Raw genomic sequence first — 15,694 nt, forward strand, 5'->3', positions numbered from 1 at the left:
ATAAGTGTTTGGTTTTCATTGATTCTTGTTGAAGAATTGGGGATTTACGGTGAAAGAATCAGTATCCTCGGAATGCAAAAGCTTTGCTTCTCAGCAATCGTAAGGATTCTGAAGACAGGTCTATGTAGAGCAGTGTGATGATTTGTATTAAAAAGACACAGGGTGCTGAAGGTGACACCTTCCTTTACTATTGAAACTTTAAATCTCAGGAGTACATTTAGTAAGTACCGAAAGAACAGTTGTTTTTACAGCATTTTACGGTGAGTGATGCAGTGGAAGCATTCAGGTCCCATAACCCAGACATAAATGGGTCAAATTCATCCTCTGCTATGCTCGGTTCATGAGCACACCCTAGATTCACTGAAATGCGAGAGAAGACTCCCTTTCCCTGTGTTTATTAAAGCTCCGTTCTGAGTTTCTCTCTTCGCTTCACACTTACTGTATGGTACTCTCTAATCTTTAACAATATCCTGAAAGGGAAAGGAACAGAGGCACATTTAGATAGCCTTTGCTTTGTGAATTAAGAACTGTTTGGGGTGTCTGTAATCAAGGCACGATTTACGGTAAGGTATGTATTCAAATTTGTAAGACCGAAATATAAAAGGTGCAGCACAGTGTACTATGTAACTGTTCTGCATTTTTAAGATCTGCAGTTTTCTACGCATCTTGGATTCTTTTAATTTCTTTTAATTAAATTTCTTCTTGGATTTCTTACTCGCCCGCTCGATTTGTAATATGCGCATCAAACCTCCCCACTGAATAAAACAGCTTCATGTGCCACAGCAATCCACAGTAAATAAGGTTTGCACCGCGTATTATGCGACCCCTAGTGAAATATTTAAGTGTTGGCTCAAATGTGAGGAATTTAATGAAACCTGAAAAAGAAATGCATGCAGGAAATATCAGCAATTCAAAGCACGTAGGCAGCATGAATAAAACAATGCAGAGCTCAGTTTAAATGATCTGAAGCCGCAATTCCCTTTATATCCAGAGCAGTGCATTCTGACACAGTGGCTCTGCAGAAGAAAATGAGAAAAGCCGAACTTTACCCGCCTCGTTGCGGTTACTGCTACTCCTGCTGCTGTAGCTTTAAGTTTCTCCTGACATGTAATTGTCTTGCTTCTAGCATTATAATCTCCAGTGTGTCGACTCCTCACACTTCCTGACAGAGGAGCAGTCAGTGGATGGTAATCAAAGAGCTGTAGGGAGGGGCTAGCTGCTGGTATTTGTAGTATTACTTATAATAATAATACATATATATATAGATAAGATAACACATATATAAGACCACTTTATTGGTCATATACAATTTCATGTATTAGGATTTTGTCTTTTCACCTACCCCCAACTTGCTCTCCATAAGATACACAGAGAAACGTGGGGTCAGAGCACAGGGTCAACCATTTATACAGCGGCCCTGGATCACTTGGGTTTAAGGGTCTTGCTCAGGAACCCAACAGAAGAGGATTTCTCTGCCTGCCATGAGACACGAGCTGGCAACCTTCAGCCACAGGAACAGATCCCTAGCCACTGCACCACACCATATACTATGTGGAGGATACATATAGAATGTATATACTATATATATATAAGCACTGAGCTCAATCTGGTGCAGTTCAGCAATGTGAGAGGAAGGGCAGTAATGCAATGGATAACGTGGATCAGAAGATTGTAGGTTCGTCTACTACCTGACTCAGGCTCCTCAGTAATAAATGCCCTTTATGTAAGTGAACTGCACCTGACAGCTATAGAACCACACATTGGGTCAATTGCAACAAACTTTCGAAAGGAGCACACAGCTGCGGACTAGTTAACACGGTTCTATCTAGAGATCATCTCCAGCTCTGAGCTCAATTGCAACGAGAAACAGTGCGGAACAAACCTGGAGAGGAGCTGAACTTGTGCTCAGGTTTCAGCACTGTTGTTTTTCTAATTAACACTAACTGCAAGGGCTCTGAATCAAAGCTTTTCAATTATTCTGGTCAGTGTGTTAATATGTAGGTCATAATTGTTATTTTTCTGTTTTGTTCAAGTATATAACTGGATATCACCAATAATTTAGTTATTTCCAATTAAACAAAGGCATATATTTTAAAATATTGCAGATCTGGGTAAGTTTGCTCACAAAAGCGAGAAACTTAGAACGGGACTTAAAGAAAGAGATTTTGGCTATCTTTGTTTTTCTTATACTACATTGGCCCGATGGTGTGCTTAAGTCTTCCATAAAACTCAGAGGATGGTTTCAATCCATTGACCTCTAGGTCATGGGCCCAGCATGCTTCTGCTGCGCCATTCTGCTGTATGATGCAAATGTCGACACAACTGTTCTTTCTATGCCTTCTAAAAGTACACCTGAGATTAAAAGTTGCAACGGTAAAAGAAGATGTCATCTTAAGCACTTGGTGTTTTTTAGTACAGATTTTCACACTGTGCTCTACATAGACATGCCTTCAAGATCGCTAAGAAACAGAGCTCCTGCTTTCCGATGCTACTGATTCTGTAATCATAAATCACCAATTCTTTAACAAGAATCGGCAAATCGAAGCCCAAACACATATTCACATCGGTGTCCTAGTCTAATAACATTATGATGTAAGCATTAAAGAATCTGTGTGGTTTCGTGTGATTTTTTTACCATAAGATTGTTTCCCAATTGGTCGGGATGGAGAAAGTTCAGATTGATCCATTGGGATCGTACTGGATTTGACTGAGATTTTGAAATGTTCCTTGCAAAGTTATTCAACTTTGCTTGAACCTTTCATAAAAATGTGATCTGAAAAGTCTTAGCTTAAAATCTTTAATGTTTCTGTCACTAAACTTGGACGTGATGTTCCAAAGTTGTGCAGTGTGATTTTATTCTTCAAGAATTCTCGGTGTGTGAGCCTTTACTGTGACATGTGATTTCATTTACATTATCTACATGGAGTATGTATAAGTACGTATGATTATTAGTAAATATAGTGAAATATAAACGTATCAAATGCAGATGAACATTATAACAAGAAATCACGTCAAAATCTCATGGTAAACCAAGGGTTAAGTTTTACAACTTCAAGTACAACAATTTCATTACAAAAAGAGCAAGATGAAGACATTAAGCACAAAACAGACACATTAAAATACAGAATCAGGTATTTAAATTGCCACCAGGGCAGAAATGTTACTAGGTGTTAACAGGTGAGAACAGTTCTGTGACTCATCAGTCATTCTGACAATGGAGCAGCAGGAGGTGAAACTCTGGACAGAAACTGCAGACAATGGAGCAGCAGGATGTGAGACTGCAGACAAGGTGAAAAAGAGAGTGAATGAGACAGGAGCAGGTAAAGGTTTATTCCATACTGAAAAGAAAAGAGACAGAACGTTTTGGCTTTGGTGCCTCCTTCATGTATGAGGGGCAGCTGATAAATCAAACAAAAGAACAAAAGATGGGAGTGGAGAGGAGATGAGCAGGAGAGAAAGAGCATCAACACTCAGGTGTGTGAAGTCAATGAGAGGGAGCTGGAGAGCTGTTCTCACACTGACAATACCAGCTAACAGCTCTGACCTCTCAGTCACTCTGCTCCTCTGGATAACTGAAACAATGAGTTTACAACTGCTCTTTCTGTCAGAATGCTGCTGGTTTGTCAGCTGTAAAATTTTAAATGTGGACAGAAAAGACTTCATTCAAATCACAGTCTTTTAGGGACTTTATTTTTCTTATTCTATCAACATTGCTGTTTTTTTCTGAAAATGAAACAAAGGATTTCTATAAATTATAAAAATCATCAATTATAATAAAACCAATCTTTATTATGAATAGAGATATAAAACTATCTATTGTAAGCAGAAATATAATTTGTCTAACTAATTAAATCCCATAAAAGCCCATAAATTAATGGATGCACAGAACATGTAGCATGGTGTACTTAGATTATCAGAAGGTTTTTGACCTACATTCCATTTTACATGTTCTGTTTAAAACAATATTTTCAATGCCTGATGTCTTGGAGATATCAAACCAATTGGCAACAGGAATTGTCCACATTACCGTCTATTAGCAGACATTGTTCAGATATGGATCCATTACATTAAAAGTTTAATGCCTTTATTTCAATACACGTTTAAGTACTGTTATTTATTTCAATACAGGCGAAGGATCTGGAGATATATGAAAATACAACATATATATTTGTATGTGTATATATATTAATATATATATTGATGTGTATATTTTATATACATATATTTGTAAACAAGGCTACATTTATTTTTATTATTTTATTTCATTGTAAATTCAACAAGATACAACATACTGAAAGTCCTTCATGTGAAGTGCATAGCAACAATCACTAAGGAAGTGAGTCATGTGGTAGGATGGAGGAGGAGTGATCGCTCAGTTCCTGTTCCTGCTTTAGGTGTGAATTCAAACCCTTGCAATAATATAGACCCGTAGGTGCGTAGGAGTCATAGTGTTTGTCATATCAGTATCAGCACAGCAATCTCTCTGTATTTGTGATCAACTTTGGTTAAATATGGCAATTTTACTGTTCAATCTGGAAACTAAGCTTCACTCTTTCATGGAGGATTTGCTCAAATCGATCGTGCATGAAGTTTCACATGTGTTCCGAAACAGGATGTCTGACTCCGAGGATGAGATTGAAAACAAACTCCGCAGCGTCTCCCAGACTCTGGTGAGACGGGCCGTGTTTAAAATCACACAGTGTGTGGAGGACAGTGTCGGTAGTGAAGTGGCGCAGCTGAAGAAGGAAAACGAGAGCCTGAAGTTGAGATTGCAGCTGTGGGAGAAGGAGTCGGGAGCAGAAGGAGATCGGCGACAGACAGATCATGTTGGACACACGCTTCCCTGTGAAGTCCCTGCAGGAATAAAGGAAGACATGGACACGAAACTGCAGCTCTCAGGTCAGTGGGGTGACTTGTATGTAGTCAAGGTGTGTGTGAGTTTAAAAACAGTGTCTTTAACTTCCTCACTGGTGAGAATATAGTGGAGAGATGCAGAGTCAAGTGGGAAAGACTTGTGATGTAGCAACGGGATTCTTTAGTGGAAACTGAACTGTTTTGTACGGTTACGGTGCTGAAAACAATTGTTTCACTGAATCAGTAATTAGGAAAGTAGACATATATATATAGTTTTGCGATGTATTGCTTTATATTATTATATGTATACTAATGATTGTGTATACAAAATAATTTTAATAGGTTTAAGAATTACAGTCCTCCAGGGCCTGTGTCTATATTAACTCATCCCAGTGTACTCTAATGTCCGGTCAGTGTGTGTTTTAACCCCTCTCTCTCAGTGCAGTGTTAGTGTACTGGAGTGTCCAGTCAGTGTGTCTGTATGAACCCCTCTCTCTCTCTCAGTGCAGTGTTAATGTACTGGAGTGTCCAGTCAGTGTGTGTGTATGAACCCCTCTCTCTCTCTCAGTGCAGTGTTAGTGTACTGGAGTGTCCAGTCGGTGTGTTTGAATCAACCCCTTTCTTTCTTTCAGTGCAGTGTTAGTGTAAATGTAATGTACTTGTGATGTTATTACAGTAGACGTACTTTTTACCCCTTTATATGCACTTATTCCCCTCTGCTTAAACAACACACATTGATTGTGAGTGTACTAGAACGTGCATGCATGTAGTTTAAAGTATAATAAAACCAGTGATACAGCTTAATTTCTCTTGACTTGCCTTTCCTCTTCGATGGAGATGCTGCATGATAACTAGCGACTAGTTCCCGAAGAGGAGCTCTGTTTCTGTTGCGTGGTGTATAAGAGTTGAATTTTTGTTTCCCACATTCTTTACGTTTTTATTTACAGTATTTGAATTTTTTTGTTCACCGTTAAATGGCTATACATGAATTTGTGTAAAAATATGTTACATAAAATACTAGTCTGCTGTATTTTCAGTCCCTTTTCACTTTTTCTGTTAAAAGAGATTAAATGTGTTTGAATGCATTTAAAGTTTGGAAAATTAGTTTTTAAAGCTTAAATTACATGCTACTAAATAATATCTTTGCCATCTCAAGTTTAAAATTTAAGCTACTTTTTGTGCAGATATTACTTCCTTTTGAGCACTACTCTAAGCACATATTAAAGTTCAGGGCTAAATATTAGGCTCCTTACTTTCAGCATTTACATATTTCCACTTGGTCAGCGTTTTGGTCAGTTTTGTCTTCTTCCAAATCGGCTATTGTAACACTCCACACTCTGGGGTTTCTAAATCCACATTGAACAAACCCCAGTATGTCCATAATTTGGCAGCCAGAACCCTAACCAGGTCTAGTACAACTGCTAACATTACTCCTGTCCTGGAGTCCTTGCACTGGCTTCCTGTGAAGTTTCCTGTTGACTTAAAAATCCCCCTGCTCACCTATAAGTCTCTGCTTGGCTTGGCACCTCAGTACCTGTCTGAATTAATATCGCTCTACTCCCCACCTTGCAACCTTCTCTCTTCTGTTTCTGGTCTCCTATCTGTCCCCCAGTCCATCTACACTCTGTGAATGACAGGCCCTTCTGTTATACCCTAAACTCTGGAACTCTATCCCCAAGGATATCAGAGAGTCACCTTCCCTAAACTCTGTTAAATCCAGACTCAAAACATTCTTCTTTAGAACAGCCTTTATCTACCTGTTCTTTACCCATCTGCTCCTACTGTATTTTGTGCCACCATCTACTAGGGCTGGGCGATATGGCCAAAAACATTATCACGATAAAAAATTTCATATCAGTCGATATTGATAGTTATCACGATAAATGTCAAATCATTATTTCTTTCAAGTTTAAAGGCAGATTTTTTCTCCTGAGTGAAAGTTGAAGAAACCAGACAGTTAATTGGTAAATTAACAACTCTTTATTTTAAGAACACAACAAACACTTGCCAAACAGCAGAAACATTAAACAAATCTGAAGTAGAGAGTATTCAAGTCTTTTTTATGTCAAAATATGCATGAGTAAAATGTACAAAATAAATATCTTAATAGAACGCTGTGCACGCTGCTCTGTTTTATGTCTGATCGTAAAAAGCCAAAATATCTCCAAATTACCAAAGTTGAATGACCTTTTCTGTCGATGATGTCATCGTCCTTCGAGCTGGTTATTGGCAGCACTACATTTGCTTCAGTGTCACTCATTTCTCCACTCTTCAATCCTGTCAGCCACCACCGTGTGGGTTAACAACACCACGTTAGCTGCCTGGTCTGCAACACGCACGCGCACTCGCGTAGTATTTTGTGCGCATGCGCAAAGCATAAACATATGTATCAAACATTTATCGAACTTTTGTTAAAATTATATCGAGAAAAATTATATCGCGATAATTATCGTTATCGAATTATCGCCCAGCATTAACATCTACTGTCTCCTCAGTGTATTCTCATCATGCTTATATTTTTGTTGTTGGCATCATGTAAAGCACTTTGAGAAGTCACCATTAAAGGTGCTATATAAAATAAGTTAATTATTATTATTATTATTATTATTATTATTATAAAGGTCTTGGTTTCCTGTCCTGTGTTTTTTAGGATCAGAGTCTAGTGATCTCCCTGATGCTGGGGAATGGGCTTCTCTTGAACAGCAGCAGAATGAGGACGAGTGGGGCTCCAGTCTGATGCAGGAGACAGAGCTCACTGCTGCAGAAGGGAAACAGACACTCAGTGAGAAGCACACTGACAGCAGACAGAGTGTCAAGGATCTGGACTCTGTGCCCATGGTGAAGACAGAGCCTGAGAGTGAGACACCTGGGCTCTTAGTATGTGATGATTTTACAGAGAAGATTAATAATCTGAACACAAACAACATTACACAAGGTTGTAATGAACTGGGCTGTGTCACTGTACAAGAGCACAGTGAAGAACAGGATGTTTTAAATCTTCCAGAGCAAGACATGGAGCCCAAGTTGATTGACACTGCAGAGCAGCAGACTGATGTCCCTGGTGAAGAGAATAGTACTGAGTTACAGCACCCAGAGGAGAGTCAGTACAGGGAGGAACAACGGCAGCTCCAACAGGGCTTGATAATAATTAGGCCTTGTTCTGTTCAAGTGGAGAGATTGTCATTGCAGAGTCTAAAACAATTATACGATCCCTTAGTATCCGATGACTTTACACACAGGTTTAAAAATCTGGTTACTGAGAAAACTGTTGAAAGTTTTAATGAACTCGAGAGCATGTCTGTTCTTGGGCGAAGAGAGGAACAACTGAATGAGCTGGGCGGTTTTAGTCTCAGAGAGCTGGAGAAGGAGCCCCAGATGATTCACACTGCTGAACAGCACACTGAAGGACATGGTGGAGAAAACACAGCTCTGTTTCAGCACCCAGAGCAAGACCATTCCATGGAGCATTTGCAGAATAAGAGACCCCAGCACAATCAGAGGATGAGGAAGAATCACTCAAGGCCTTGCTCAGATAGAGTGGATAAACTGCCATTACGGCACAGACAGGAGCGGAGTTTCTGTCAGTCTAGCATTTCGAATCCCTACCAGCACCTTCACACAGGAGAGAGACCATTCAGCTGCAGTCAGTGTGTGAAGAGATTTAGTCGGTTAAGCCACTTAATAAACCACCAGCGCATTCATACAGGAGAGAGACCTTTCAGCTGCAGTCACTGTGGGAAGAGTTTTAGTCAGTTAAGCTACTTAAAAAATCACCAGCACATTCACACAGGAGAGAGACCTTTCAGCTGCAGCCAGTGTAAGAAGAGTTTTAGTGATTCAAGTACTTTAAGAGTCCATCAGCGTATTCATACAGGAGAGAGACCATTCAGCTGCAGTAAGTGTGGGAAAAGTTTTAGTCAGTTATGTAACTTAAAAAGACATCGGCACATTCACACAGGAGAGAGATCATTCAGCTGCAGCCAGTGTGGGAAGAGTTTTAGTCAGTTATGCAACTTAAAAAGCCACCAGCACATTCACGTAGGAGACAGACCATTCAGCTGCAGTCAGTGTGGGAAGAGTTTTAGTCGGTTAAGCCACTTAAAAAGACACCAGCACATTCACACAGGAGACTGAACATTCAGCTGCAGTCAGTGTGGGAAGAGCTTTAGTCAGTCAAGTACCTTAAGAGCCCACCAGCGTATTCACACAGGAGAGTAACCATTAAGCTGCAATCAGTGTAGGAAGACTTTTAGTCAGTCAAATAACTTAAGAGCCCACCAGCGCACTCACACAGTCAGCGTGGGAATAGTTTTAGTGACTGAATCACCTGAAGAGCCCACATATTAAGATCACTTTATTGGCCATATACATTTTTTTGTATTAGGAATTTATCTTTTCACAGGTTGCTCACCATGAGGCCCACAGATAGGGAGAGAAGCTTTGGGTCAGAGCACAGGGGCAGCCATTTGTACAGCACCCCTGGAGCAGTTAGAGTTTGGGGGTTTGCTCAGGTATCCAACAGAGTAGGATTCCTCAGTAAGCTTCAGGATTTGAACCGGCACCCACAGGCCCAGATCCTTAACCATATTGCCACCACACCACCCTTATTCGTACAGCAGAGAGACCTTTTAGCTGCAATCAGTGTGGGAAGTGTTTTAGTGACTCGTGTACCTTAATAGCCCACCAGCCCACTCACACAGAAGACCTTCATTGTTCACCAGTGCAGTCACACAGGCAAGAGTTCATTCAGCTACAGTCAGTGTGGGAAGAGTTTTATCCAGTCAGGTGACTTAAAAACACACCAATTTAGTCACCAGTTTTTATTTTAATCATAGTCTTAGTCTTGTCAATTGAAATGTCTATTAGTTGAAGTAGGTAGCTGCGTCAGCATGTGACATCCGTAAAAGTTTCCACAGCTGACTTTTTGTGTTTTCTTTGTTCTTTTTTCAGAGGAATAAACCTTTACTTGTTCCTAAAATGTCTATTGGTCACTTTGTAGTCGGCCACTTTTGATTTAGTCTAGTCATCTAAATGTTGACTATGATTACTCTTACTTATGGTTGATTAGAACAGAATTCTAGTCATGCAGTTTACTTTATGTGTATAATAAAATATAAGTCTAAATTGAATTCTTTATTCCTTTATAGTCTTGGAATGTTAAGTTTAGTCCTGTTTAATTTACAATTAAGACTGTTCTCATTGGATAGGCTTGTAATTGTGTAACAGCTTACCATGTTAAGCAAGAAATGTGTATAAAACAGATTAGGATTCTTAACTGTAACTCTTAAGAAAAAGAGACACATCTTTGTTGCACAATCTAAATTTTATCAAACACAAGAAATATTTATGCAATAAAGGGTAAATAATAAGGGATTGGAGAAATTGTATGAATCTCTCTTGATAAGAAAATCTATTTTGGCACCATTACTAATAATTCCATATTTTTATGTTTTGTTTTTTTTCAGTGCAGCTTTTTAATTTTTTTTTAAACCAGACAGGACAAGCAATATATATATACACTTTAACAGTCTCATAAACTAAGTGCAATTAAATATTATTTTCTGATGCCCTCATATGAATATGATTCATAGTTTCTGCATAGCCAGAACCTGTGTCATCACTACCTTAGTGAGCATCTTTGCTTTTTCTCAAATACAACATTCACTCCAAAAAGAAGATGAATTATAAAAGCCAACACATTTTCCAAAGCGTTTTATAATAGTGTCACCCTGGAGGCATGGGTTTGAATCTCACTCGTGAGGAAGAGCTTGCTCTATGGTCTTGGTATCATGCAAATGAGGTAAGGCACTATGATGTAGATAATGCGTTAACATATGCACAAACACACAAAATGTCCCATTCCTTTCCTGTTATGTCCTTATCCTATCCTGTATGCTTAATAGGAGTTAAGTGACCTCCTGGTTTCTCGTATATATATATATCCTGACCACTACTGAACAGATACCCGTGTAGCTGATTCAAGATTCAAGAACTCACCCTTTTCGGCACTTTCTTTGTTCACTGGAGATTGTTAATTAATAAACTTTTTTTGGGAAAAAAATTAAATTAATCAGACACATAGGTAGATTTTGATAAAAAGCATTTAGGAGTTGACAAGGTGCCCCTTTGAAATAGTTGTCAGAAAATGACAGAAAGGAATATTACATAAGCTTTCTCACACTGCATGAGAGATGGAATCTGATGGGAGAAAAGCTACCAGTCTTCTTGTTGGGGAATAAAACCCTGATCTCCCACGTGACAGGCGGGGATATTCACCACTATACGAACAAGGGGTGCTTGCTTGCTGCTTGGAGGCATTTCCTCTTATGGCTACTGCTGTTTCAGCTTTTATTTTAATTTCTTCCAGAGAAGTGTAAGAAAACAGGTTTGCATCTGCACCATTCTCACTCCTCCTCTTCTATTATCACAGCTCCTCTTTGTGCACGACCAACACCTACGGAGTCGGTTCTTTCAGCTTTACTAATGCGGTTTTCAAAGGCTGGAAGTAGGGCAGAAGACATGAGGATGCAAAGAGCGTTGTTATCTGCTTCCATCTGCGAAATGTCATTTGTCGACACTGAAGGACTTATTGCCAAGGTTTTGGGTCCAAGTGATTTAGCATTTCAAAAGTACCAGGAAAAAGGAAAGAGCACTTTATCTTTTTTTTTGTGCCGGAACACAATGACATAAGAAGGTCACTATAATCAGTAAGATTCAAACCCACGTGGGAAGACCTCAATGGATTTCTAGTCCATTGCCTTGAGCGCTTTGCCACAACTACAGTAAGTGCTGCTACCGCCACACTTTTGCTACAATCTAACATGGAGTGCGTGGCGGCATCGGTAACCCTTTTCAAAGTCCCTCTCTGTCTTAAAGAAAAATCTTTACAAAATACATGCTAGCAGACAGATACACCTCGGAGGATTTAAGGGGGGCTTGGTTGGAATGATAGTCTCCCCGTCTGGACATTAAAATGGAATTTTGTTAGAGAAAAATGGAGAAATGTGTACAAGGATTTTAAAAGCTGCACCACTGTTTGAATAGCATTTATATTAATGTTGCAGGAATTGCCTTTGATTTACACTCTTACGAATGCAATGAAAGACAAAATGACCAAAAAAATGAAGTCCTGCAGTTAAATATAATGTCGTTGCGTGTCAAAGCAGTATCATACTTTATTCTACCACCGTGGCACTGGGCGTATATGGAAACGATCACACGCTATGAATCATCTTTAAGCAGTCCCTACCGTTGTAAGGCACCTTGAAGCATGCACCTCCATCAATATTTGCGCATCTATGAAAGGTAAACTCTGTAAGGGAACTAATGCTATTAGACCAGCACCTCTGGAAGATCTTAAGAGTCTCTTAACACCACTTCCAGCAACAAGCTTTTTTTTTTCCAGCAGGTCTCGCCCATCCAGGTACTGACCTTCGTAGCTTCAATGGGTTATCAGTTTTGGGTTGGAAGGTGATGTAGCTGCTAACTGCAAAACTCAGTGCATTGTTCACTGAGTTTGCTGTGTTTTAAGAGGAGTGTATGAAGATGACGGAAGGAGGATACGCCCATTCCTCACGGGGAGCTCAGAGCAACGAACTGCGCCTACAGCTCGCTGAGTCTTTTCTCATATAACTGCGGAGCCCGGACACAGCGTCTTCAGCCAGTGTTGGAGATTCACAGTTCAGAAAACAGCTGTCTTGAGCAGAAACTGATCTTCCTGCTTTCGTTAAGGTTATTGGAAATGGCGGTTACTGTGGGGTATAGTGCTAGTATCTCTCTTCTCTGGCTAAACACTATCTACTGTAAAGTATAGAAATAGATAAAAAAGCTCAAATACTTCAGTAAGGCCGAGCAGATAGGAAAGTTTAATAAAAATGTTCTGTAAATCAAGTTTGCCTATATTTTAGAGCTCTGATATAATCCTCTCTGCTCCTGCCGCTGTCACTGGGAGTGACTGCATTCCGTAGGGCTACAGGTTGATTTCACAATGTCACATTTAATGAAACGCAGGAGAAACAGCAAGGAAAACAATGTTTTAATAAGTCTTCATCTGGTTTTATATTTCGGTCTTTCACCATTGAATGCATATGTAAATCTTTACTCGATTACAGGCAATCCAAACAGTTCTTAAGGCAGAAATCGAAGCCTCTTTGACTTCCCGCTAATCACATTGAAGTGTTCACGAAGCATTTCCCTGCCCATGATGGGCCCGCAAACCGGTTTCTCCGTTTTCCTCTACCTGTCATTTTCAGCGAGCACAAGACGGGGAGAAAAGGAGACTAGCTGTCAGGAATGGGGTTTGAACCCAGGCCTCTATTCAGAGACCAGAGCACCCAAACAATGGAAGGATATGAAACCTTGAGTCTGGCACTTTAGACCACTTAGCCATCCTGATGAGCTATACAAGGTGGTGTGTTGAAAGCACCAGTAGTTCACTAAACTGAGCAATGCTTTGCTGGAGAAGCGCCAAGTTGCCTGTTGTTGACTAAACGGATCGTGGAAATCAAATATTCGGATCGATTCAGAGTGTGCTTTACAGCCTTTGTGTAATATTTTGATCTGCTAGGGAGCAGTTGTCTTCACAATCTGAATTATCTCAAATGGAGTGACGTCAGTGTAAAACAGCTTGCATTTTTGGGAACAGACATTGTATTGCGTATTTCTAATTGGTTTATTTTCCTGATAGTATTGTATTTCCTGATGCATTGTGATGCATAAAAGCCAGCTGCATAAAGCTCTGTTACGCATCATTTATGACGGCTTTTCAAATAGCAGCCAGTGCAGGATCAAGACATACTCCTGGCTTCACACTCTGAACAACCAAGTCCTGCTTATTGTTGCTGAGGGTTGCGATTTGTTGCCCTGAAACGTCGCCATTAAGTATCAGAATGTGTTATGCATTAAACACAACCCACAAGGAAATAAAGATTGTAGCGTGATTCGGGAAACTATTGGAGAGGTATGTTTTAGGTGCTCAGCTACCACAGTGGGTAGAGCATGAAACTTTTAATCTCATGAGTTTGAGTCCAATTTGGGTTTCTTGATTTCCTCTTGATCTCTCCAACCATGTAGTAGGATCATGCAAGTAGGACGCGATAGCATACTGGGATCCCTAGTGCCTAATGACTTTTCATAATTCAACTTGCTTACAGCGTTGGGCTTTGTTCAAAAACTGCTGTGAAATCAAGAGCTGAGCAGGAGTCTGTGTAAATGGAGGCAGGTCTGCTCACGAGCAGGGAAACACTTCATCGTTTACTAATTGAAGACCACAATCTGCCAAAACACTTATGCTAATTAGTAACACTTTTGAAGTATGTATTATATTGTAAATACTCTTATTTGAAAAAGCTTAAATTCGCATACTGTTATTTGGACAGCGCAAACCAGTCTGACCTCCTACAACTTTCTGTGCCCGCTGAGTAGATCTTAAAGCAGCTGCAGCCAGAGTAGCCGTGATGGCAAGACAGTGCTTGGAGTTCAACTATTCTTATTTCTTCTGCAGAACCACCGGTATCGGAATATACTGATCCGCATAAGTAGCGCTTTTGGTTTCTGATCATTTTTATTGAGCGCTGCTCTAAACTTTACATTTGTTTGGGCTAGTTTTCTTTTTTCTTTCTTATTATTTATTGACGTGTTAAATGTTAATTGCCTCAGTAGTTGCCTCGGTGATTTTTGGCTCTTCTCCCTTGCAGGGTGACGGCAAACCTCTTTAGAGAGGGAGTCCCCCACGCACAGCTTTTCTTCATCAAGAGCAGAGACAGAAACAGACTTCAAACTGAAATGAATTACTTCTTGAGGGTTTATGACCGTCTTTAAAAAGCTGAGAGAAGGCGAAAATGTCTTTGGAAATGAGGAAATGTCTGCTAACAGTAATCAGAGCTCACGCTCAGCTGCAGACAAGTGCTCCACCATAGTACAGTGTTGAGTACCCCTGCTTGTTGCGCGGGAGACTGGAGTATGTTTCTGTGACAGGGTGCTGGTTTAATTTTTTAACAACCTGACTTCACTTAAAAAGTGTGTACTGTGTACTAAGTTTCGGACTAGTTAGTGTGGTAGAATATGGAAATCGTCTCCAGCTCTGAGCTTAACTGCAACAAGAAGTCGTGCTGAACAAAGTCAGACCCCAGCTGAACTTGTGCTCAGTGTGGTGCTCAGGACTCAGGAGCATTGTTGTGGTTCTAATTAGCATGAACTGCAGGGGCTCTGAATCAGAAGATTTCAATTTATCTGATCAGTAAATTAAAATGCAAGACACTGTTACGATCCCTGCCTCCCGGCAAGGAAGAGGCAGAAGTAGGCGTAGCCTTACTCCATCTGTTTACCTATCAGTTTTCCTATTCACCACCACACCCCCGTCTCATCCTACTTAAACACCTGTCTTTCCATACCTCCTTGCTCAGTATTGGTTTACCTTTCGAGCTTCCTGGTTGCGCTACTCCTACTTCTACCTTGTGTCCTTCTTGGTTACGGTTTACGGTTTTTCCCCTACGAGTTTTTTTGACTACGGTTTTTCGGATCACGGCTTGGCTTCGTTTCTCACGTTCTGTTTTGGATCTCTGGCTTCCCCTGGACTATCGGATTGCTCTATTGTCTACGGTATCGGATCACGCTTTGGCTTCGGTAACTCATTCCCTTTTGGATCAACGGTTTCCCCTGGACTTTCGGCTCGTTCCTTCGACTTCGGCATTCTTTGGATCACAGCTAGGCTTTGTCAGCTCCTGCAAGGGGGTTCATTCACTGGTTTCGGTTTCACTTACCGAATCCGTAACAGACACTTTAAAATAGGATTATTACTTTGTCTCTGTCCTTTTTGTATATAACCGAATGTCCCTCACGG

General features: G+C 40.2%; 1 protein-coding gene across 1 annotated transcript; it reads left to right on the forward strand.

The window, feature by feature from the left end:
- The first annotated feature begins 4,613 nt into the window (after positions 1-4,613).
- LOC148825567 (uncharacterized) lies at positions 4,614-14,554 on the forward strand. Its single transcript, XM_088926326.1, has 3 exons — positions 4,614-4,899; positions 7,505-8,266; positions 14,550-14,554. Exons 1-3 carry the CDS (start codon positions 4,614-4,616, stop codon positions 14,552-14,554), a joined length of 1,053 nt encoding a protein of 350 aa, XP_088782452.1.
- Positions 14,555-15,694: the final 1,140 nt, after the last annotated feature.

This window comes from Atractosteus spatula, chromosome 10, assembly GCF_055471065.1.
Source record: "Atractosteus spatula isolate fAtrSpa1 chromosome 10, fAtrSpa1.hap1, whole genome shotgun sequence".
Classification (NCBI taxonomy): Eukaryota; Metazoa; Chordata; class Actinopteri; order Semionotiformes; family Lepisosteidae; genus Atractosteus; species Atractosteus spatula.

Bases quoted from the DNA above. Each gene is read 5' to 3' on its own strand.
- LOC148825567 (XM_088926326.1), top strand. From the start codon at position 4,614: ATGTCTGACTCCGAGGATGAGATTGAAAACAAACTCCGCAGCGTCTCC. The intron at 4,900-7,504 runs GTCAGTGGGGTG...TGTGTTTTTTAG, and splicing joins CACGAAACTGCAGCTCTCAG to GATCAGAGTCTAGTGATCTC.